Genomic DNA, 24,761 nt, shown 5'->3' with positions numbered 1-24,761 from the left:
CCCTCCATACTCCCCCTCATTCACCATGCTATGATTTTTTATTTGCTTTGATGCCTGATACCCGATCCCTTCGATGCCTTGTCATCTCACAAGCTGGTATGCATTTTCCATGTGGGCTTTGTTGTTTCTCAGTTAGATGCCCCCTTGTTTATCTTCTAGCCTATGAGACCCCAAATTCTATATATTTTGACAACTGGGCACCATCAGCTTTATTCACTGCATTTGCCTATGCAACCGCTTTGTCTTCAGCGTTTGTGTCAGGGTAGACTGGTGTGCTTCTTCCTTGTGGGCTTTGTTGTTTCTTAGCTAGATGGCCGCCTGATTGTCTTCAAGCCTTTAAGACCCCTGATGCTATATCATTTGTAGCCGGGCACCATCAGCTTCGTTCATAACTTTTGCTTATGCACCCACTTTGTCCTCAGTGATCGAGTTGGGTATGCTTCTTCCATGTGGGGGTGTGCTTCTTCCATGTGGGTTTTGTTGTCTCTCAGCTAGATGGCTGCTTGTTTATCTTCAGGTCTTTAAGACTTCAGGTGCTATATCTTTTGGTAGCTGGGCACCATCAGCTTTCTTCACTACATTTGCTTGTGCACCCATTGTCATGAGCGATCATCCAGGCAGGTGAGCATCTTAGACTGCCGAATTGTTAGAACAAAGTGTTCTTGTGTTGACGGAGTACTTGAGCAGGGGCCCACTGTCCATCTGTTTCCTTAATGCTAAACCTATAAATAAATATATGTACATAGATCTTTTCCCCACTACCCTTTGCCTCCTAGTTCTTTCCTTTGTTTCTTTGTACTTTCCTCTTGTCCCACTATCATGTTCTACCGTCATTTGGGTTTTAAGAATTCCTCTTGGTTACATTGCTCTTGATCCAGCCCTGCCAGACCTCCCACACCTTCCTTGACACTGATTTTGGATCCCTTTTTATTCCCTTGTCCCTGGGCTTATTAACACCCTTTTCCTTTCTCCCGCCTCCCCTACTCCCAAGTCCCCCTGGAACTGTCATCCTGTTGTTCTCTCTTCTGGCTTGTTTATTCTGCCTATCCCTTCCAGGTAGATATGCTATGTGCTATCACAAGATTGAGTACCACGAAGCAACAACAGAAAGTAAAACAATAGCTACAGCAACAACAACACACACACACACACACACACACATAAATATATGAATAGTTGAGGGTCTGTTTGTTTTCCTTCACAGGTGCTTTCCAGTCAAGTCTGATGGGGTGCCATGCCTTGGCACCACCTCTATCCCTGGGGACTTCATCGCTCTGCTTCCCCCGCTGCTCTGCTGCATAGCCCCAGAGGCTGGCTTCGGTGTGGTGAGCTCATGGTGGGCACAATTCCCACTGTGTGTCTCTAGTGTTGTCCCCCATGGTGCTATGGGTCAATGAGGAACACTGTGTCCCATGGTGGGGCAGGCCCTGTGGTCATCTCTGTGCATTGCTTTTCTGAGCAGGAACATTGTCCTCAGGGCTTGGTGAGCCAGGATGTGCGTCACTCTTTTCTTTTTTTCCCCTATGCCCCCTGGTTGGCTCCTTTGTGCTCTGACCAGACCAGTCTTCTTCCCCTCTTCTTGAGCTGTAGTGTCAGTGCTGTCCTCTGAAGTGAATTCTTCTTGGGGGGAGGGTGATGCTGTCCACTTAGTTGGTAATGGGGCCGGCCCCTCAGGCCTCCCTATTGGTTCCCTGCTTCATGTCAGTGTGTTGCGTTCTTGTCTTGGTGCTCCGGGTTGAAGTCTTGTCTCTCTTTCCCTGTGGAAACACGATCAACACCCTCCCCCTGGGTGGATTAGTACCCTGTTCCCCCGGCTACCCATACCTTTTTCCATCCTCCCTTTTAATGGGCTTCCATATGTGTCCCATATGTATCCCTGGGTTTAGTCTGGCCCCTGCCATATTACCTGGACCTCACCCCAGGGATGTATGTATACAGCATCTTCTTCCCTATACCCCTTTCGAATATTTTTTTGAGCTTACCTCAGTGGACTCATGTAGTACTTGTCCTTTTGTGCTTGGCTTACTTCACTTAGCATAATTTCTTCCAGTTCTTCCCATGCGGTGAAATGCTTCATGCGTTCATCACTGATTTTTAGGGATGCATAATACTCCATTGTATGTATGTAGCAGAGTTTTTTAATCCATTCGTCTGTTAAAGGGAATTTGGGCTGTTTCCAACTCCTTGCAGTTGTGTACTGTGTTGCGATGAATATTGGGGCACAGATGTCTGGCCATGGTTTGTTTTTTGTCTCTTCTGGGTATATGTCCAGTAGGGGGATTGCTGGATCATAAGGTAGCTCAATTTCCAACTGTTTTAGATATCGCCAAATCGATTTCCATAATGGTTGTACATACCTACAGGTCCACCAGCAGTGGACAAGAGCTCCTATCTCTCCGCATCCCCTCCAACACTTGTTGTTTTCTGATTTCTTGAATTGGGCTATCTTTGAGGGTGTTAGGTGGTATCTTGTACTTGTTTTAATTTGCATTTCTCTTGTGGCTAGAGATCTGGAACATTTTCTCATATATTTATTGGCCATTTGGATTTCTGCCCTTGAGAAACTCCTGCTCAGGTCTTTTGCCCACCTCCTGAGTGGACAATTGGGTTTTTTTCTTGTAGTTTAGCAGTATATTGTAGATTTTAGTAATAAGGCCTTTGTCTGATGTGTACTTGCTAAAGTTGTTTTCCCAGTCTGTAGTATCTCTTCTTACTCTCTTGGCGAATTCTTTCAATGTACATAAGTGTTTTATTTTCAGTATGTCCCACTGGTCAATTTGTGCCTCCTCTGTGTTGGTGTCCTTCCCGATTTCCAATAGCCTATGTAATCTCTGTGCCAAGGTTCTCAGGTTTGTCCCAATTCCCTCACTGATGGCCCTAATAGTTTGGGGTTTTACCTCAAGGTCTGTGATCCACCTTGAGTTTATTCTTGTGGTCTTGCTTCATTTTTCTGCAGCTATGTATCCATTTTTTTTCCCAGCACATGAATTGAAGAGGGCATCCACATCCCATTTGATATTTTTGGGCCCCTTATCAAAGGTCAGTTGTCTGTATGCTGATGATTTTATTTCTGGGTTTTCAATCCTTTTTCATTGGTCTGAATATCTATCGTTATACCAGTATCATGCTATTTTGACCACTGTGGCTGTGTAGTAGGTGCTACAGTCGGGTAAAGCAAGCCCTCCGACTTGGTCCTTCTTGAGGAGTTCTCTGCTAATTCTCGGTTTTCTTCCCCCTCCATATGAAGTTGGTAATCTGTTTATCTAACTCTTTGAAGAAAGTTGCTGGAATATGGATCGGGATAGCATTGAACTTATATAGTACCTTGGGTAGAATTGACATATTTACAATATTGAGTCTACCAATCCACGAGCATGGGATCTTCTTCCATTTGTTGAGGTCATCTAATAGTATTTTGTAGTTTTCCTCATACAGATCTTTTGTTTTTTGAGTCAGATGTATCCCTAGATACTTCAGTTTGTATTTGGCTATTGTGAAGGGTACCCCTTTTTTGATCTCTTCTGTGTCCTTGCCCGATGTCTATAGTAGTACAATAGACTTCTGTTTGTTGATCTTGTAACCTGCTACTCTGCCATATTCCTCTATTGCTTCCAGTACTCCTCTTGTGGAACTTTTAGGATTTTTCATATATAAAATTATATCATCTGCGAATAACGATAGTTTCACTTCTTCCTTCCCCAGATGAATACCTTTGATGTCCTTTCTTTGCCTTATATTGTTAGCTAGGACCTCCAGCACGATGTTAAACTGGAGTGGGGACAGGGGACATCCTTGTCTAGTCTCCTTTTTCAGAAGAATTGATCTCGTCTTTTCTCCACTGACTACCACATTGGCTGTTGGTTTTTCTTATATAGCTTGTATTATATTGAGGAATTTTCCTTCCATTCCTATCTTCTTGAATGTCTTAAACATGAATTGGTGTTGAATGTTGTCGAATGCTTTTTCTGCATCTGTTGATCTTATCATATTGTTCTTACATTTCTTTGTTTCAATGTGATGAATAATACTAATGGTCTTTCATATGTTGAACCATCCCTGCATCCCTGGTATGAATCCCACTTGATCACGGTGAATTATTTGTTTTATATATTTTTGTATTCTCTTGGCTAGTATTTTGTTCAGGATTTTTGCATCAATATTCATTAGGGAAATTGGTCTGTAGTTCTCAATTCTTGTGGGATCCTTGCCCGGTTTAGGTAACAGAGTTATACTAGCTTCATAGAAGGAATTTGGAAGTTTGTCATCTTTTTGTATGGTCAGGAAGAGTTTGTGTAGGATTGGTGTCAGTTCTTTCTTGAATGCTTGATATACAATTCACCAGTGAATCTGTCTGGTCCCAGTGTCTTCTTGGTTGGTAATTCTTTAATAACTTTGTCTATTTCTTCTATTGAGATGGGTCTGTTGAGGTTCTTGATGGCCATTGGGGATAATCTAGGGAGGGATTGGTATTCCAAGAATTCATCCATATCTTCCAAGTTTTTTAATTCATTGGAGTACAGTCCTTCATAGTACTGAGTAATTATCATTTTGATTTTACTGTGCTCCATTGTAATATTCCCTCTTTTATCCCTCATCCTTGCTATTGAGATGTGTTTCTTCCTTTCTTTGGTTAAATTCACGAGAGGTTTGTTGATTTAATTTAGCCGTTCGAAGAACCAACTTTTAGTAGCATTGATTTTTTTCCATAGTTTTCTTACTTTCTCCCTCCTGAATCTCAGATCTAATTCTTATTATTTCTTTTCTTTTTCTGTTAGATGGATTTTCTTGCTGACTCCACTCTAGTTGCTGTAAATTTTGTGCCAGTGTATCAATCATAAGCCTCTCCTCCTTCTTTATGTGTACATGTAATGCTACGAGACTTCCTCTGATGACTGCCTTTGCTGTGTCCCATAAGTTTTGGTATGTCATGTTTTCATTCTCGTTGGTTTTTAGAAATTTCCTAATTTCGTCTCTGATCTGAGCCAGTATGCTCTGCTTTTGCAATAGAGAGTTATTCATTCTCCAATGGTTTGCCCTTGATTTCTTTATCTTTTATTGATTTCCAGCTTTATGGCACAGTGGTCAGACAGAGAGGTATGTATGATATCAATGTGCTTGAATTCATATAGATTTGCCTTATGCCCCAGCGTGTGGTCTATTTTCGTCAATGTACCATGGGACTTGAATAGAATGAGAATTCTTTTTTGTTTGGGTGGAGAGCTCTGTAGATATCTATTAGGTCAAGTTGTCTAATTGTAGTGTTTAGATCTTTAGTCTCCTTGTTGAGTTTCTTTCTGAGTGATCTAACTTTCTCAGAGAGCGGTGTATTGAAGTCACCTACTATAATTGTTGAGGCTGTGTTTTCTTTTTTCATCCTTTGCAGTGTTTGCTTGACTTATTCTGCTGGATGCTTGTTAGGCGAGTAAATATTTAGAATGTTTATTGGTTCTTTATGTAATGCTCCCTTGAGCGTTATATTATTTCCATCCTTATCTCTTTTTATGGTTTGCACTTTGAGGTCAATTTTATCTGAGATTAGGATTGCAATCCCCACTTTTTTTGAATTAGAGTTTGCCTGGTATGATTGTCTCCAGCCTTTGATTCTCAGCCTGTTTTTATCTATAATGTTGAGATGTGTCTCCTGTAGGCAGCAGATCGAGGGTCTGTGTTTTCCAAGCCAGTCTATTAGCCTCTGTCTCTTTTTTTTTCTTTAAAATTTTGTTTTCTTTTATTTTTTTTGTGAGTGAGTTAGTGGGAGGGTGAGTGAGTGAGAGTGAGAGAGTGAGTGAGAGTGAGAGAGTGAGTGAGTGAGTGAGTTAGTGAGAGTGAGAGAGTGAGTGAGAGTGAGTGAGTGAGAGAGAGTGAGTGAGTGAGTGAGTTAGGGAGTTAGTGGGAGGGTGAGTGAGTTAGTGAGAGTGAGAGAGTGAGTGAGTGAGAGAGTGAGTGAGTGAGAGAGAGTGAGTGAGTCTAGCCTCTGTCTCTTAAGGCCAGAGTTCAAACCATTAATATTCAGGGTTATTACATCTATCTGTGGACCCTGTGATGTCATTTTATCTCTCTTGTGTTGGGTGTTTTCCTACCTCCCTTTCTTTTCTGTGGGTTGTGCATATGTGTGTTTGTGGTTCATTCTTGCCTTCTTTCCATTGCTGATCCAGTTCTATCTTGGGGACTCTTTTCCCTTTGATGGTCTCTGGGTGGAGTTGTTCTGTGTAGTGGTCTCTTGTATGTGCTTGGTGAGTGTTGTTCTTCTGCCCATACTGGGTCAGTGAGGATCTTTTGTAGTTCTGGGTTCCTTTTAGCATATTCTTTGAGGCTTTCCTTGTCTGGGAAGACTCTCACTGCTCCATCAATTTTGATAATTTGGCCAGATAGAATATTCTTGAGTTTGCATTATTTTCCTGAAATTTTTGGAATATGCTGCTCCACTGTCTCCTCTTCTTCATAGTGTCTGCTGACAGGTCTGAGTATATTCTTATCTGCTTGCCTTTATATGTGGTTGCCTGTTTTTTCCTAACTGCTCTCATAATTTTCTCCTTTTCCTCAAAGTTGGATAGTTTAACAACTATATGTCTTGGTGACTTCTTCTGGGGGTTCACTCTAGCTGATGTTCTTTCAGTCTCCTGGATAGTTGCCTGGTTTTTGTTCATTAGGTTAGGGAAGTTTTCTTACAAGCATTCCATCACTATTTCAGATGCTGGTTTCCTTGATGTGCATTCCTCCAGCAAACTGATAGTTTGATGTTGTTCCTTCTCATAGCATCAAACATAGCTTTGAGTTTTTCTTCAACTTCTCTGATTTTTTTCTCATGTTTATTAATTTCTGCTTGCAAATCCTCTAAGTCACTGGTGCAGTTCTCTGCCTCCTCCATTCTCTGGTTGAAGTTCGTGAGTTTGCTGTTAGTTTTGTTATCTCTCCCTTTAACTCTTGTATTTCCATTGGGTGCAGGGCCTTTATTTCCTCTATCATTTCATCCTTTTTCTGTAATACTTGCCTCGTGTCCTGTATGGCTCCAAGCAGCATTCTGAAGATTTCTTGCTTGCTGTTAGGTCCAGATGGTCCTCTGGCATTGGATTTTGTTTCTCTTTTCTTGTTGAAACTGTGAAAGCAGCTTGTTGTTATTTGCTTGATTTGTTGGAATTCGGTGCCATTTTCCCAGGTGTCTCGGAGCTCTGGGCTCTCTCTGGGAAGTTGGTGTTGGTGTTTCCGCTGGTTGTGTTTAGCCAACTGTCTCGTGGGGTTGTGTTTCACCTTTGTCCTGCTGGGGATTCCCTCTCGCTTTGGCCTATGGTTTGTAGGGGCTGTTTGCAGCTGTGCACGCTGCGGTCTGATAGAAATTATTGGCCCCAGTGCAGAGGAGAGTATTTAGGGGATGGGTTGGGGATTGGCTTGTTTCTGGCTAGGGGCACTTCCCTCAGGTAGGCAGGTAGGAGGGGAGCCCGCGACTGGTGTGCAGATGCACCGCTTGGAGCCCAAAGGGTGGGACAATGTGAGCAGGGAGAAGGGCAAATACAGCGAGCAAGCCCCAATGGCTTGGGTTCCTATGCCACAGCTGCAGAAAGTTCTGCCAGACTTGGGTCCTCTGCCTGGCAGGCCTGGAGCGGTGTGGTAGGGTGGGAATCTCTGCGTGTGTGTGTCCCTGCGCACGTATGGACGTGCGCGTGTATAGGGGAGTGAGGCCCAGGGAGGGGGCTGGCTGGCGGATCTGCAAGGAGCGCAGTGATGGGGCGGGCACCTCTGGGCTGAGACCTCTAAGCGTGCAGCGGGTATGATTGGCAGTTTGTGCAGAGCACTAAGGCAGGACCGCAGCTTCTGCCTTCCACCTGGCTGTGGCACCGGGCCCGCCTCCCAGGAGAAGGGGGGAGGGTCTGGCCCGCTGGACTGCGAGGGGTGCCTGGGTGGGGCCCGAATATGCAGGAGGTGCTGGGTATGCCGGCTGGAGCACACACACAGGCCCCGGACACCCTGAGGCGGGGTGGGGTACTGACTTGAGGCTTTGCGCGGAGCACCGAGGCAGGCGCATCTTCCACCATGCACCTGGCTTCCCCGTGGCGCCGGTCCCAGCAGAGCGGGTGCCCGGAGCACTGCACCAGAGACCACAGGTGTCCGCAAGGAGCCCTGACGATCAGGTGGGGGTCCACCTCTGGGTCCGAGAGATACTCTGAGTGGTCTTGAGACTCGAACAAGCAGATTTGAAACCACCACTCCGCCCCCAACTCTCCCCACTCACTGATCTCCTCGAAGCGCTGGGCATGAGTTACCTATCTGGTGGCCATCTTCCTGGAGTCCTCCTGTGTTTTTTTTGTTGTTGTTTGTCTTGTTTTTTTTAATATATTGTTGGATTCTATTGGCTAGGATATTCTTGAAAATTTTCGTGTCAATTAAGAGATATTAGTCAATAATTTTCTTTTCTTTTAAAAATCATTTTATTGAGGGCTCATACAGCTGTTATCACAATCCATCCATTGTGTCAAGTACATTTGTACATATAATTTTCTTTTTTAATAGTATCTTTTCTTTGTTTTGATATCAGGGTTATGCTTGTTTTATAGGATTAGTTTCAGATTATACTCTCCTTTTTATATTTTCAAATAGGGGGGGCATGGAGTGGAGACCCAAAGCCCAACTGTAGACAATTGGACATCCCCTTACAGAAGGGTCACAATGAAGACACGAGCCAGTCAGGGTGCAATTTAGCACCGATAAGACATACAAGTTTCCTCAAGTTCTTTAATGTTTCCTCCCCACCACTCTCATGACCTCAGTTCTACCTTACAAATATGGCTAGACCAGAGTATGTACATGGGTACAGAAAGGAGCTGGAAACACAGTGAATCCAGGACAGATAAACCCCTCAGGACCAATAATGAGAGTAGCGATACCAGGAGGAGAAGGGAAAGGTGGGAGGGAGAAAGGGGAAATCAATCACAATGATCTACATATAACCCCTTCCCAGGGGGACAGACAACAGAAAAATGGGTGAAGGGAGATATCGGTCAGTGTGAGACATGGAAAAAATAATAATAAATAGTCAAGGGTTCATGAAGGAGGGAGGGTGGGAGGGAGAGGGAAAAATGAGGAGCTGATACCAAGGGCTGAAGTAGAAAGCAAATGTTTTGAGAATGATGATGGCAACATATGTACAAATGTGCTTGACACAATGGATGGATGTGTGGATTGTGATAAGAGCTGTAAGAGCCCCAATGAAATGATTTTATATACATACATACACACACACATCATGCATGTAGGAAAAATATGGTCTGAGTTGAATACCAAAACCATAAGCAGGGAGGGAGGCCAGAATGAGTTTGCATAGTTAATTCTTGATTATGCCCAGTAGGGAAAGGATCATCGAAACAGGATCAATGCAAAAAGTCCTTCATTTTACCTGCTTAGGAATGATCAGAAAGGTCCTTGCACCCACCTGACTTCTTCTGGCCGTAGAATGGATTTTGTGCTTCCTTTCAGTAAGGTCAGGACTGTTGGTGGCAGAGTTGCTTAAGCATTAGGCCACTAACTGTGAGGTTGGCAGTTCAAACTCACCAGCCACTCCAAGAGAGAAAGATGTGACTGTGTGTTTCCATAAAGATGTGCAGTCTTGGAAACCCTCAGGAGCAGCTCTTTTCTGTCCCTATAGGCGCATTATACGTTGAAATCAACCTGTTTAATGGAAGGAGGTTTGGTTTTGAGGTTGTTTTTGTTTTGTTTTAAAGTTAGGGATCCACTGGTACAGATGGGAACTGGAAACACAGGGAATCCAGGGCGAACGATCCCTTTAGGACCAGTGGTGAGAGTGGCGATACTGGGAGGGTAGAGGGAGGGTGGAGTGGCAAGGGGGAACCGATTACAAGGATCTACATATAATCTCCTCACTGTGGGACGGACAACAGAAAAGTGGGTGAAGGGAGACAATTGGACAGTGCAAGATATGACAAAATAATAATTTATAAATTATCTAGGGTTCATGAGGGAGGGGGAGTAGGGAGGAAGGGGAAAAATGAGGAACTGATGCCAGGGGCTTAAGTGGAGATGAGGGCAATGAATGTACAGATGTGCTTTACACAATTGATATATATATGGATTGTGATAAGAGTTGTATGAGCCCCTAATAAAACGATTAAAAGAAAGAAAGAAAGTAAGCTAGTTAGGGATCTAGAAACCATGGAAGGAAGCTTCTAGCAACTGATAATCATTCACAATCTGATGACAGTTTCTTTAAACAAGAAGAATTTTAACTTGGTCTCAGGCAAATTTTGCCCAAAAAAAGGGGAGAAGAAGAAAGCGTTGGCCCTTGTAAAGCGTTGACATGATTGTGCTTCCTTCTTTCAGCTGCTGTCGGGTTTTTGACAGTGTCCAGTGTCATCACCATGTCTGCCCCTTTCTTCCTGGGGAAGATCATCGATGTTATTTATACAGACCCCACTGTGGACTATACCAGCGACCTGACCAGCCTGTGCCTGGCGCTCAGTGGTGTGTTTCTCTGCGGAGCTGCTGCGAATGCCATCCGTGTCTACCTCATGCAGACTGCAGGTAAAAAGCCTTCCTTCCGTCTTGGTGATATGCCCCACCCACCCCTACTCCCCACAAATGTATGGGGTTCCCGTGGATTTGGCTTGGGTCTCTAGTGTCATGTGCTCGATGGCTCTTGCTGCTCCTAGCCATCACACTCAGGAGGACAGATCCTGATAATGGAGTTCTGGGGTGTTTTATATGAGGCACCCGTATCAATATCTCTGGGAGAAAAAGACTAGGCTCTCTACTCCCATAAAGAGTTCCAGTCTCAGAAACCCACAGGGACAATTCCACCCTGCCCTGTATGGTCGCTATGAATCAGCATCGACTCAGTGGCAGTGGAAATCTTATGACAAGATGATTGACACAATGGCTGACAACAATGGACTCAAGCACAAAAACAACTGTGCACATGGTGCAATACTGGGTGGTATTTTGTTCCGTTGTACGTAGGGTCACTACGAGTCAGAACCATCTGGATGGCACCTAACAACTACAGCATCTTAGGGGAGCCTTGGTGGGATAGTGGGTTACACGTTGTGTTGCTAACCGCATGGGCAGCAGTTCAAACCCAGCAGCTGCTCTGTGTGAGAAAGAAAAGGGTCTGTGTCCCCATGAAAAATTTACAGCCTGGGAAACCCTACAGAGTAATTCTACTTTGCTCTGTGGGGTCACTGTCAGTCAGAATCAACTCCACTGCATTGAGTTTGGGGTATTTGGGTTACGTCATGGGAGGTGTGAGGGCAGTGCTCATTCATAAGGATGGAGTCTGGAGACCCTCAGAGAACTACAGATGCTCATGGTCCCCCCTCACCCCCACGTGCATTTGTTTCTTTCAGCACAATGTGGGGTGATCAATTTTACAATATATTCCACATAGAAGGTTCTGGTATTCAACTCAGATCTTACTTTACCTATATCCATGCAATATATTATTATTTTTTATAGCCTAATCATACCATAGCTCAACTCTTAACTAGTGGTTAATGACCTAAGTCACAATCACAATAATGATAAAGCCCGGGAAACCAAACTGTACGTCTGTTGCTCACTACTTGGCTAATAAAATGCTCTGTAGATCATTAACCAGTCCCTGCCATTTGAAGGCTCATTACGGAAAAGGGTTACCAAGGAGGAACAAAAGCTTTTGAGAAGTCAATGCATCTAGCAAAGCTTGAGTATAAATATAAATTTTTAAAACCTCTCAGTCGTGTTCTATTTATCACTACGTCCTGTCTCCATTAGACTCTAGTTTCTAAGAGAAAAAGAAATACTCTGCTTTAATAGGACTATTCACGTACCAGTGCTGAGGTAAAGTTCATGTCCACACGCACGAGATGATGCCCTACAGATGGCTCAGTTGCCTGGAGGAGGACTTAGAAGGTTTCATGACGCCAGGCCAAACTGCCACAGACAAACAGCTGCTCTTCAGGGGTACCAATCGCTTTTTTAATGCCGTTCTGTCTTGCCTTTGTAGGTCAACGCATTGTGAATCAGTTGAGAACTTCGTTGTTCTCCTCTGTTTTGAGGCAAGAGGTTGCTTTCTTTGACAAGACTCGCACAGGTGAATTGATCAACCGCCTCTCCTCAGACACTGCACTCCTGGGGCGTTCAGTGACTGAAAACCTCTCGGATGGACTCCGGGCTGGGGCCCAGGCTTCTGTTGGCATTGGCATGATGGTAGGTTGGCTCATTTTTCCTTTGGTGCCTTCTGGCTCTGAAGCAGGAGGGGAGCTTCAGGTGGTCTCCCCACAATTCTGTGAGCATGGCAGAGCCAGGATCAGGCTTCACACCATGCAGATCACTTTCCCCTTTAGACTGGGCCTGCTGGACCTTGTGGAGACGTCAATCAACCAACCCCCTTGAAAGACAACTCTAATGATCCTTCAACTTGATATTGTTCTGGGCCCCACGCCCTCGTTCACCTGTTTATCAAAGCACATGGGATTTTTGACTTCTCTGCCATCTTGTTCACCTGTGGGATGTGTTGCCTCTGATTGCTCAGTGCTCCTGAGGTCATCCAGAATTGAACACAGGTCAATAGTTCAAGCCTACCAGCAACTCTACAGGAGAAAGATGAGGCTGCCCCCTCTTTATTAAGATTTACAGTTTCAGAAACCCTAAGGAGCAGTTCTTCTCCAACTTACTAGGTTGCTGTAGTTGGAGTCAGCTTGGTGGTAACGCCTTAGTCCCTGACTTATGACTTATCAGAGCTGTGATGAATTGTTGATTGTATATTTTGTTGTACACCTTATTTTTAGTAATATGCACTACATACATTGTTGCGACATGTAGTTTATTGATATTCTCCTTCCTGGGTGTTCACTTGCAAATACTACCATATAAAAGGCTATGAAAAGTAAAGGGAAAAAACAAAGCATTTGACTTAAATAAACCCTGACTTTGGACAGATATTGGAGTGGAACCCTGTTTTAAATCAAGGGCTGCCTATACAAAATTTGTGGGCTCCTTCTTATAGGTTGTAGGAAAACCTGGTCTAATGTGGGCAGCATTAATCCAATGGTATAGGATTTTTACAATATCTTCAGAAATTCTCCATCAGATGAATATTCATGGGGCATTGAAGATGAGATGTTGAATAGTGGTACCAAGACATGCTGTACACGGTAATGGGAATATTATGTTGATTAAGGATGAGTCTACACCACTGATTATTGTAATCGTGTCAATAAATTGTATGCCTGTATAAAGTTAAATAAGCAAAAGTTATGTGATAGATATATTTACAACACTGACTGAAAAAAATAGTTGCTGAGGCTGCTTGTGTACAGCCAAAAACATCAGATCTGGTTTCTTGGTTTGGAGGTTCAGGGACAAGGCGTCAGAGGGCATCCCAGTTGATTGGCCTATGGACCTGTTTAGTGTTTCTGGTCTATCTCCTATTCATTGTGTAGTACTAGAAACAGAAATGCTCGTAAACAGCCATCGAGGGGACAAAGCTCGGTTTCTGTTCTGTTGAAGGAGCAGGGTAAGAAAGAGAGTCAGGAATGAAGGAAAATGTGTGGCTGCTTGCCTTCATGAACCACCACCTCTTCTGCCCTGAGAGCAGAAGAATGGGTGGTGCCTGGCTACCATTATTGACTGCCTTCCCACTCACTGAGTGGGATGGAATACTTTTATCTCTTTATCGAAACTTTATTGTGATTTGAGTAAAAGCTTACAGAGCAAATTGGTTTTCCATTCAATAATGAATACACATTTGTTTTATGACATTGACCGCAATCCCCACAATTTCATAACACTCCATTTCCACTTCTGTCCTGTATGTACCATTTCCATTCATCCTTTCCTGTCCACTCCTGCCTTCCAAGGCTTGTCTCAGAGCTTATGATTGATTGTACTAAGGTGTGCTTACCTGCCTGGTGTTAGTGTTGGTCCTATGAGCTTATCTTATTGTTTGGTTAAAAGCTGAGCTATGGAGCACGGAACTCAATTCGAGACCTGAGGATTACCTTGATGTCAGTCTCAGTTTCTACCTGTTACCTTCAGCCCAGTAAGCCAGCATCATTTATCGAAAGAGACTGCCCTTCCCCTCATGTAATGGATGTTAACCATTTATTTGTGGAAGACCAGTGTCCATAAGTGGGCGGATTTACTTCTGTGTTCTCATTTCTGTCCCATTGACTTCTGTGTCTGTTGCTGTACCATTGTGAGTCTGCTTTGACTTCTGTAGCTGTATAACAGGTTTTGAGGTTGAGAAGTGTGAGACCTCCTGCTTTGTTCTTTTTCAGTAGTGCTTTTGCTTCTCCTCAGTTCCTTTCCATACGAAGTTCTCACTCACTGCTATCAACTGGTGCCAGCTCACGGCAACCCTGTAAGACAGGGTAGAACCGCCCCTGTGGGTGTCCAGGCCTGTAACTGCATGTAAGAGTAGAAAGCTGCGTCTTTTGCCCTCAGAGCCGCTGGTCTCCAACCACTGACCTTGTGGACTTCAGCCACTAGGCCACCAGGGCTCGTCTCCATGTGAAGTTGGTGATTTTCCCCATGTCTTTAAAGAATGTTGATATCTGGATCAGGATCGCTCTATATTTATAAATCACTTTGGAATTGCCTAGGCATGTTCATCATGTTCATTATGTTAAGCCTAGGCATGTTCTATGACATGTTCCTCTATTCATGTAGCTCTCTTAGTTTGTTTTAACTGTGTTTTGTAGTTTTCTTTGTAAAAGTCTTACATTTCTGGTTAAATTTATACCTAAATATAATTGTTATAGCTATTGTGATCCCTACTTCGTTTTCAGAATTCACTTTGTTGGGATAAAGTAATGCAACCGATTTTGTATGTTGATCTTGTGGGCTGCTTCTTAGCTAAATCTTTCAATTAGTTCCAGTAGTTTACTTGCTGAGGATCCAGAATTTTCATGATCTTCGTATCTTCTATGAAAAAGGGATATTTTACTTCTTCCTTAGCAATTTGGAAGCCTTTGTTTCCCTTTCTTGCCTGGTTGCCCTGGCTACGACGTCCAGTACCGTGTTACATAGCCGTGGTGAGAGAGGGCATCTTTGTCCAGTTCCTGTTTGTAAGGGGATACTACTGAACATTTTGATCAGCGATTCTGAAGAAGAATCATCAGATTTCAAATTCTTATGAACTATAGATTTCTTGGAACCTTAGAAAGTTGGAAGAACTCCTTGAGACTGTTAACCCGAGATAATCTTTAAACCTTAGCTAAAAATAGATCTTACACTCTCCTTAAAACCAAACCGTAGTTTAGCTTAATTTGCATAGTGTCTGCCTAGATCACAATGCTCGTTTAAGAACTGCCTTTAATGGTCTCAATTGGCAGCAGCAGTTTGAACTGAAGGAGCAGTGAATTCATGTGAACGGAGGGGGAACAACTTAGAATTGGAAGGTGAGAATGACGGTACGACTAGAATGGAATCAATGTCATTAAATGATTTATATTTTGCTAATACATGTTTTGAGCAACACAAATAAATGTTTTAGGTTGTACAACTTTGAGCACATACTAGCAACCCTGTGGAAGAAAAAAAAAGCGGCAAGAAAGAAAGGAAAAGAAAAATTAATAACATAAAACTTTAGTTAGGGGCTGAGAATTCCTTGTCATTCTGTGTAACTCTTCCTGCCTTTCATTTTTGACAGTTTTTTGTCTCGCCTAATCTGGCCACTTTTGTTTTGAGTGTTGTGCCTCCGATGTCCATCCTTGCTGTGATTTATGGACGATATCTACGGAAACTGACCAAAGTCACTCAGGATGCCCTGGCACAAGCCACTCAGGTAACGGTCCTCCCATCTTCTTGATCTTCTGGGTAACAGGGCCAGAGCCAAATCCCAAGGGGGCAGCTCCTAAGGGATAGGCTTAGGCTTTCCAAGCCCTTTTCCTTACTTCCCATTTCCTCACATCTTTGCCTTTTAGACTAGATCATTGCCCCCATCTCCAAGTAGATCTAGCTGGACTGAGCTCAGTCCACTTATCACCACTCTTTTATAGGACAAAAAGCTTACTATATTTGAAATAATTTCTTCCTTAATTTATAAGGCTAGTTTTGGAATGTCCAATACTGCCTTTAAAATATATATATTAAAAGTAAAACACAAAAACAAAACAAAAAAATTAAAAGTGACTTTTATATTTTCATATTACAAAGGCTATGTGTATATTTGAATAGTTTGAAAATATAAATAAGGAAAAAAGACAAAAACATATATAATCCTATGTCTCAGAGATAATATTATTAAAATCATATCTTAGAATCTGCTCTTCAAAATCTTTTTACTACATAAAATATATTTCTGTATGTATCTTCATTACTACTGATCTTTCTGCCTACTTATATAATATGCATGAGTATACATATTTTTTAATAAAAATATACTTTGCCTTACAAATTTCTTTTTTAAATTTGGGCTTATGTCATAAATTGCTTCCTATTGGCATTATGTTGTTGTCTTGTTTTTGGTAGTACCTTTAAAAGGAGAATCCTGTTTTAATTTTGCCTCTTGAAACTTTCAAATGTAACTCCTCACACGTATGTGTGTTCATTCCTCAGCTAGCCGAGGAACGTATTGGAAACATAAGAACTGTTCGGGCTTTTGGGAAAGAAATGACTGAGATGGAGAAATATACCAGCCAAGTGGGTTATGTGATGCAGTTAGCACGGAAAGAGGCCTTCGCCCGGGCTGGCTTCTTTGGAGCAGTAAGTATACCGTTTTAAAGAATGAAAAAACACAGATGCTGTGATTGTAATTTATTCTGTGGCTCTGCCATAAATAAAGGTAACTTTTTTTCTACTTCAAAGAATTGTCATCTTTAACATAGCTTGGTTATCAGAGGATCAACAGGTGAGACAACCAACTGTGAGATAAGGCCCTGGTTCTCGGAGTGTGACCCCAGCTCAGTGGTACCGACACCACTCACCACCTCTGCTTTATGGGCCTTGTATATGCTTTGAGCAGTCCTTTGGCCATGCTGAGGCCCAGAAACAACTGACAACCACTAAGGAGTAACAGAAACACCCTTAGTGAGTTTCAAGAGCGAAGTATGAAAGACTGGTCATAATCAACTCAGATCCAACACTGAACTAGAAAATCACCATGTGGGCAAACTTGTACCCAATATATTCGAGCTGGGAAGAAAGATAGAGGCAGTTCAATAATTGTCATCGTTTAGCAGATAAGGAATTGGAGGCTCAGGGAAAAGGCACTTGCGACCACCCACACATCTACTGGAAAACAAAACCAGATTATAGCAACAAGTGTCTGACGTTGCAGCCCAGTACCTTTGTCCAGGATGTTTCATTAAAATGTATAGTGCATTTAGCTGACACCTGTTTCCTTCCATTGAGGAAGAAATCTTTACTGTTTTGTCCTTGGTACATTGAGTAGATTCAGAAAACGAGGAGCTACGACAAAATAATAATAATTTATAAATCATCAAGGATTCATGAAGGAGGGGAAGCGGGGAGGGAGGGGTAAAATGAGGAGCTGATATCAAGGGCTCAAGTAGAAAGAAAATGTTTTGAGAATGATGATGGCAACATATGTACAAATGTGCTTGACACAGTGGATGTATGTATGGATTGTGATAAGATTTGTACGAGCCCCCAATAAGTGAGTTTAAAAAAATCAACTAGGAATCTAATGGGTGATTGAGCACCTTTGTTTTCATAGCAGTGAGATTCTTCAATATTATAATTTTTCAAAGATATTTATTTGAAATTCAGCTTGGATCTAATATTTCAGAAAGACTGTAAAAGTTAATAGTAAGCTAAGGTAGCCAACCGGACACCCCTTGCTGAGGGGCTGTGGGGAGGAGATGAACCTGACAGGGTACAGGATAGCAATGATGAAAGATATAACTTTCCTCTAGTTCTTAAATACTTCCTACCCCATTCCCCAACTATCCTGATCCCAATTCTACCTTGCAAATCTGGCTAGACCAGAGGATGTACATTGGTACAGAAGGGAACTGGAAACACAGGGAATCCAGGACAGATGATGCCTCCAGAACCAGTGATGAGAGTGGCGAGGCCTGGAGGGTGGAGAGAATGTGGGTAGAAAGGGGGAACTGATTACTACAGGAATCTCCACATAGTCTCCTCCCTGGGAGAGGGACAGCAGAGAAGAGGGCAGGGGGAGACGTCAGACAGTGTAATATATGACAAAATAATAATAATATATGAATGATGAAGGGTTCACGAGGTGGGAGGGAGGGGGGAAATGAGCAGCAGATATTAAGGGCTCAAGGAGAAGGCAAATGTTTTGAGAAGGATGATGGCAACAAATGTACATATGTTTTTTACACTATGGATGCATGTATGGATTGTGATAAAAATTGTACGAGCCCCCAATAAAAAGGCTTTAAAAAAAATAATAGTAAGCTTCATGAATCCCACTTTCACATTGGTGCTCCCTGACTCCGTTTTCCTTCCCTCCCAGGTGGGGCTCTCCGGGAACCTGATTGTGCTCTCCGTGCTCTACAAAGGAGGGCAGCTGATGGGCAGTGCCCACATGACCGTGGGTGAACTCTCGTCCTTCCTCATGTATGCTTTCTGGGTTGGACTCAGCATTGGAGGTATGGAAGTTAGCTCAACTTTTGGAGGGCTTCAAATGAAAAATGACGTGTATCATATATGAAATCAAAACTGTACTCTCACATACCTTTAGACCAAGGTTTCCTCTAGTGGGTAATACTGCCCATGGTAGGGCTCTGGAGCAATCTGGCGACTCTGCAAAAGCAGATACTTGCTCTTTATCCTGCATTATAGGGTGTAGTACAAAAGTTTATCATTGCCAGGCGGTGCGGAGTATTATTTTTTTCTCAAAAGTGGGGAGTAAGCCAAGTTTGGGAACCTGTGCTCTATGCAATTAACTGACCAGTTGTGCTGGAGTGTTATTCCAACGTGACTTTTAAAGGAAATAAAGAAATAACATTCTGGGTGTGATCTTCCCATCCAGGTAAGTAGTCTCTCGGTTGGAAAGTTGTGATTCTTTGCAGTGTCTTCTCGCTCAGCCTGGTAACTTCTTGTCATTGGATGGAAGGCGGAGGAAGGGTAGTTGCTAAACAGAAAAGCACAAGGGAACTTACTATCTCTGGCAGTAATACTTTAATGATTGGCAAATGTTTGAGGAATAAAATTTTTTTTATACAAAGACAGCCAAGTTCAGAACTAATGAACGAAGGCATTCATGAATTATTACATACACGAAGCAGAGTTGCTATGGTCGGAAATTTGAGTTCAGCTTATTGTCCATTCCTGGGTGGGGGAGGCACGACACATGGAGGCAAAGCAATGTGAAATCTGTGAAGTCTTGTTTGTGTGGTCTTTTTCTGCATCCCCACCAACACAGGGGAATGACTTCTTGCTTTTTTGTTTTCCTATCTCCTTTTCACAGCAAAGATGTAAAGGCTCAATAGACAGCTAGCTCAGTATCTAACTGACAGAACGTCTAAGTATTCTACAGCGTTAACCAACACTTCGTTGTTGACTGTAGAGGTTCTTCCTTAGACACTGCGAGCAAGTCGGTGTATTTCCTAGAGTGAAATTCGCAGACCCCCCAAAAGTAGCATTTAATTGTGCTTGCTGGTCTCAAGCCAACACCTTACACCACCCCTGACCCCCGCTTTCAAAAATTAAACAAACAAGCTAAAAAAATAAAGAAACCACCCTGGTTAGGGCAGGTGCTGAGTGATTTGGGAAGCTAGAGGCTTTTTCAGGAAAGCCTGAAGGTGATGCGTTGCCCTCCTACTGAGCCTGCTGGACTTGCAACCGCATCCTATGCTGCCTCAGGAGTGCCTGTATGTTTGGGGCCATGTTTCTGCAAGGGCTGTGCTCTGTCCTGCTTTAGAGTAGACTTGCCACCACCGGTCCCCCTCTCAGTGGCCCTTTATCCCATAACCCACAGCTTGTTACAGCCCATGTTTCTTCTCCAGCCCCCCTTAATCTTATGATTTCTGTCGCCTTTGACATTTTCTTTCCTAGCCACCTTCTTTTGTCTCATAAGGCTTGACAGGATAGACGCTATTCTACTGCCTTGCGCTTGTCCCCACCCCCAGACCTCACTTCTACTGTTTAAAATGCAGACTGAATGTGACCCAAGCCCTTTCCCTCAAGGTCTTTCTCCAGGAGCCAGCCCTGGATCTGGAAGCCTCAGGTGAGGCCATCACCCAGGGGCAGGAGACTGATAAAAATTATGGAACGCTTCACGAGTTTGCATATCATCTTTGCACAGGGGCCATGCTAATCTTCTCGGTGTCGTTCCAATTTTAGGAGATGTGCTGCTGAAGGGAGCACTACTGCCTTGCTTTTGTTCTGACAAGTTCACACATGTATCTTGCATATTAATAGGTTGGAAATCACAGCTCTATTTCATCAATACTCTGTCACCTCGCTTATTCTAGAAAGTCCTAATGAGACTCTACCTGTCTGCAGAACTTGGGTAGCTTAATGTTTCCTAACCACCACAGACGCTATCTCACCTCTTATCTGCTGTCCTGTATCATGCATGTAGTCTGGAAAAAGAATGGAGGAGTAGAAGGAGGAGTACTTCGTGTAGATCTTTCACCCCCACAGATTTCCCTATAGTTACAACAGGTTATGAGCCCATCCATATGCAACAGATTTCATTCAATTTTAAAAGCTTTTGTAAAGCTCAGGATTTCACATAATTGTTTTCTCATTCATTCAAATTTCTTGAGAACAGTTGTTATAACTTTTTTACCATTCTATTTGTTTAATCATTTTATTGGGCGCTCGTACAGCTCTTACCACAATCCACACGTCCATCCACTGTGTCAAGCACATTTGTACATTTGTTGCCATCATCATTCTCAAAACATTTTCTTTCTACTTGAGCCCTTGGTATCAGCTTCTCATTTTACCCCTCCCTCCTCTATGAACCCTTGATAATTTGTAAATTTTTATCTTTTCATGTCTTACACTGACCGATGTCTCTCTCTTCACCCACTTTTCTGTTGTCCATCCCCCTGGGAGGGGGTTATAGATAGATTGTGATTGGTTCCCCCTCTTTCCCCCCATCTTCCCCTTACCCTCCTGGTATGGCTACTCTCAGTATTGGTCCTCAGGGGTTTATCTGTCCTGGGTTCCCTGTGTTTCCAGCTCTTATCTGTACCTGTGTACAAACTCTGGTCTAGTCAGATTTGTAAGGTAGATTGGGGTTATGATTGTAGGGGGGAGGAAGCATTTAGGAACTAGAGGAAAGTTGTATGTTTCATTGGTGCTAGACTGCACCCTGCCTGGCTCATCTCCTCCCTGAAAACGCTCTGTAAGGGGATGTCCAGTTACCTACAGATGGGCTTTGGGTCACTGCTGTGCACTCCCCTCATTCACAATGATATGATTTCTTGTTCTGGGTCTTTGATGCCTGATACCTGATCCTATCAACACCTCATGGTCACACAGGCTGGTGTGCTTCTTCCATGTGGACTTTGTTGCTTCTCAGCTAGATGGCAGCTTGTTTACCTTCAACCTTTTAAGACTCTAGATGCTATATCTTTTTTTTTTAAAAACGTTTTATTAGGGGCTCATACAACTCTTATCACAATCCATACCTACATCAATTGTGTAAAGCACATCTGTACATTCATTGCCCTCATCATTTTCAAAGCATTTGCTCCCCACTTAAGCCCTTTGCATCAGGTCCTCTTTTTTCCCCCTCCCTCAAGAGCCCTTAATTACTTATAAATTATTATTTTGTCATATCTTGCCCTGTCCAACATCTCACTTCACCCCCTTTTCTGTTGTCCGTCCCCCAGGGAGGAGGCCACATATAGATCCTTGTAATCGGTTCCCTCTTTCCAACCCACTCTCCCTCTACGCTCCCAGTATCGCCACTCACACCCCTGGTCCTGAAGGGATCATCTACCCTGGATTCCCTGTGCCTCCAGCTCCTATCTGCACCAGTGTACTTCCTCTGATCTAGCCAGACTTGCAAGGGAGAATTCGGATCATGGTAGTGGGGGGTGTGGGGGAAAGAGGGGGAGGAAGCATTTAGGAACTAGAGGAAAGCTGTATTCTTCATCGGTGCTACATCGCACCCTGACTGACTCATCTCCTCCCCTAAACCCTTCTGCAAGGGGATCTCCAGTGGCTGACAAATGGGCTTTGGGTCTCCACTCTGCACTTTCCCCTTTATTCACTATGGTAAGCTTTTTGTTCTGATGATGCCTTATACCTGATCCCTTTGACACCTCGTGTTCACACAGGCTGGTGTGCTTCTTCCATGTGGGCTTTGTTGCTTCTGAGCTAGATGGCCACTTGTTTATCTTCAAGCCTTTAACCCCAGATGCTATATCTTTTGATAGCCGGGCACCATCATCTTTTTTCACCACATTTGCGAATGCACCCACTTTGTCTTCAGTGATCACGTCAGGGAAGGTGAGCATCATGGAATATCAGGTTAATAGAACAAAGTGTTCTTGCGTTGAGGGAGTTCTTAAGTAGAGGCCCAGTGTCCATCTGCTACTTTAATACTAAATATATGTACATAGATCTATTTAGAAGAAAAAGATCTATTTCCCTATCATCATATATAAATACATTTACATATGCCCATGCCTGTATTTAGACCTCTATAAATGCCCTTTGCCTCCTAGTTCTTTCCTCTGTTTCCTTTCACTTTCCTCTTGTCCCACTGTCACGTTCAGCCTTTATTTTGGTTTCAGTAATTCCTCTAGGCCCTGGATCAAGCCCCACTGGGCTGCCTACACCTTCCTCACCATCGATTTTAGACCACTTGTTCTCATGTCCCTGCACTTGTTAACACCCACTTCCTTGTTCAATTTTCAAAGCAAAAAGCTTCTTTATTTATTTATAAACAGTCCCTGAGGTTGTGAATGTCTAATATATAACCTATAATCACGAACCAACCTGTCTAAAGAGTTTTTATTCAAAATTCTAGGAATAGTCAATGACTCATTATAACAAATAGGTACAAAGTATTGTTGTTATTGCTGTATCTTGTTAAAGATGTTTTAGTGTTTATGGCAGTGTTTTTTTAAAAATGTTTTTTATACATAAAAAGCTATTAAAAAAACCAAACTCACTGACATAAAGTCGATTTAGACTCTAGCTACTACCCTCTAAAGAGTTTCTGGGGCTGTAAGTCTTTATCAGGACAGACGGCCTCGGCTTTCTCCTGAGGAGCTGCCGGGTGGTGTCAACGGGGCAGTTAGCTGTGGGACTCCTAGAACTCCCCATAGACGAACCTGGATAAACTGTACTTATCATTCTAACAAATGTGCAAATTAAATTTAAAGACACCTTTAACGATGGCGCCATTCATAACTCAGGACTGCCTTTATTAAATAAATTGGAATCTTGTTGTATTGGTTTGTCAGTATACCGGAGGAAAAAAAATTTCCAAGTACGTTTTCTGCTGAGAGGGCCTAGGAAGTGGTCGGAATAAAAGTATGCTTATTTACAACATGCGCTTGCAACTTCCTGCCGAGCCCCAGTGGGTTTTGTTTGTTTGTTTGTTTTAAACTAGCCCATTTTTTTACAAAAGAATTCAAGTCCGTTTCGTTTTGACATTTCTGCTTTTTCTAATTGCTCAGACCAGTGTTGAGATCTGAGGGGTAAGGACTCAGGAAGGGTTTGAAGGCTGTAACTCTTCTCCTTTTTAAAAACCTAAAACTTAAAAAGAAAAATTATTTTCCCTGTTTATTTGTGGAATACACAAATACAAGAAAAACATCCTGTGCCTAGTAGTACAGCTCATCCCGGTGAGAGGACCCAGTAAATCGCCTCCCCTCGCCTCCAGGTGGTTCTTTTTTCTTTTCCCATCCACCCCCCTGCTTTAACCCTCATCTCCTCCCCTTGGCCCCCTGCCATAGTCTCCAAAGACGCTCCCCACCTGCCCACGCTGTATTCACGGCCTATCAGAGCAGGGCCCAGAGTCTCTTTTAAATTACTCTCCTCTAGGCATTTGCCCACAGACCCAGGTGATACCTCTTTGGATACTGTGTCTATGGAGAGATGAGGTTCAGACACTCCTGTGCTAATTTTCCCTGGACAGAGACTCACCTGATTCTGCATTCCTCCTGGGCAGGCTCATCCCTTAGTATCCCTGGGAAGTGTTACCACATCTCTTCCCAAGATTTCCAACCCTGCTTGAGAACCAGTCTCCAGCTGATGTGTGTCTCTTCATTCTGCCCAGAGAAGAGCCCCTGGTGGCATAGTGGTTATGCATTGGGCTTGCAAGGTCAGCGGTTTGAAGCCACTAGCTGCTTCACTGGAGAAAGGCAAAGGTTTCTACTCCCATAGAGTTACACTCTCAGAAACACGTGGACAGTTCTACCCCGTCTTATAATGTCACTATAATTGGAATCAACCTAATGACAGTGAGTTTGGAATTCTGGGTTTATCTGCCCCAAATGCAGTGAGCTGGGCTCTGCCTCTCTCAATGCTAGGGTATGAACCTGTGAATTTTCAATCACACTTGCTTCTCCCCAGCACAGACTCAGCAACCCCAAGGATGTGGGGAAGAAGAGTTAGTGTCCTCCGTGGTGTAAGAGGGGTAGGGAGTAGAGACAATATGTCAGCTCACCTTTCCTCTCCTCCACGGAGGTCCAGGAGCATGGGGTTGGGGGAGGGGCAGCTCTGCAGGTGTCCTGTCAGCGTGGAGCACACAATCCTCCACTTTTTTGTAGGTTCTTCTGCCTGTTCCTCGTTCTGAAACACAAAAATGTATTTGGTAGAGGTTTGTGTTCTTCCTGGGAGCTCCAGAACTCAGGCTCTTGAGTCTC

At 43.3% G+C, this 24,761-nt stretch overlaps 1 protein-coding gene and 1 non-coding gene across 2 annotated transcripts in view; one reads left to right on the top strand and one right to left on the bottom strand.

Annotated features, from left to right (window-relative positions):
• ABCB10 (ATP binding cassette subfamily B member 10) overlaps window positions 1–24,761 on the top strand; it is a 47,152-nt gene that overhangs the window by 9,633 nt on the left and 12,758 nt on the right. Inside the window, exons 2-6 of the mRNA XM_075531793.1 lie at window positions 10,330–10,530; window positions 11,990–12,192; window positions 15,638–15,772; window positions 16,546–16,692; window positions 18,434–18,569. Of these exons, the coding sequence (XP_075387908.1) occupies window positions 10,330–10,530; window positions 11,990–12,192; window positions 15,638–15,772; window positions 16,546–16,692; window positions 18,434–18,569 (822 nt within the window). The remainder of the gene's footprint in view (window positions 1–10,329; window positions 10,531–11,989; window positions 12,193–15,637; window positions 15,773–16,545; window positions 16,693–18,433; window positions 18,570–24,761) is intronic.
• Window positions 20,183–20,289, bottom strand: LOC142438215 (U6 spliceosomal RNA). Its single transcript, XR_012782638.1, has one exon. It is a non-coding gene; the product is annotated as a U6 spliceosomal RNA (small nuclear RNA).

This window comes from Tenrec ecaudatus, chromosome 1, assembly GCF_050624435.1.
Source record: "Tenrec ecaudatus isolate mTenEca1 chromosome 1, mTenEca1.hap1, whole genome shotgun sequence".
Lineage (NCBI taxonomy): Eukaryota > Metazoa > Chordata > Mammalia > Afrosoricida > Tenrecidae > Tenrec > Tenrec ecaudatus.
Note: the sequence above shows the minus strand (reverse complement) of the source record. Positions and strands in the feature narration are given on the sequence as shown.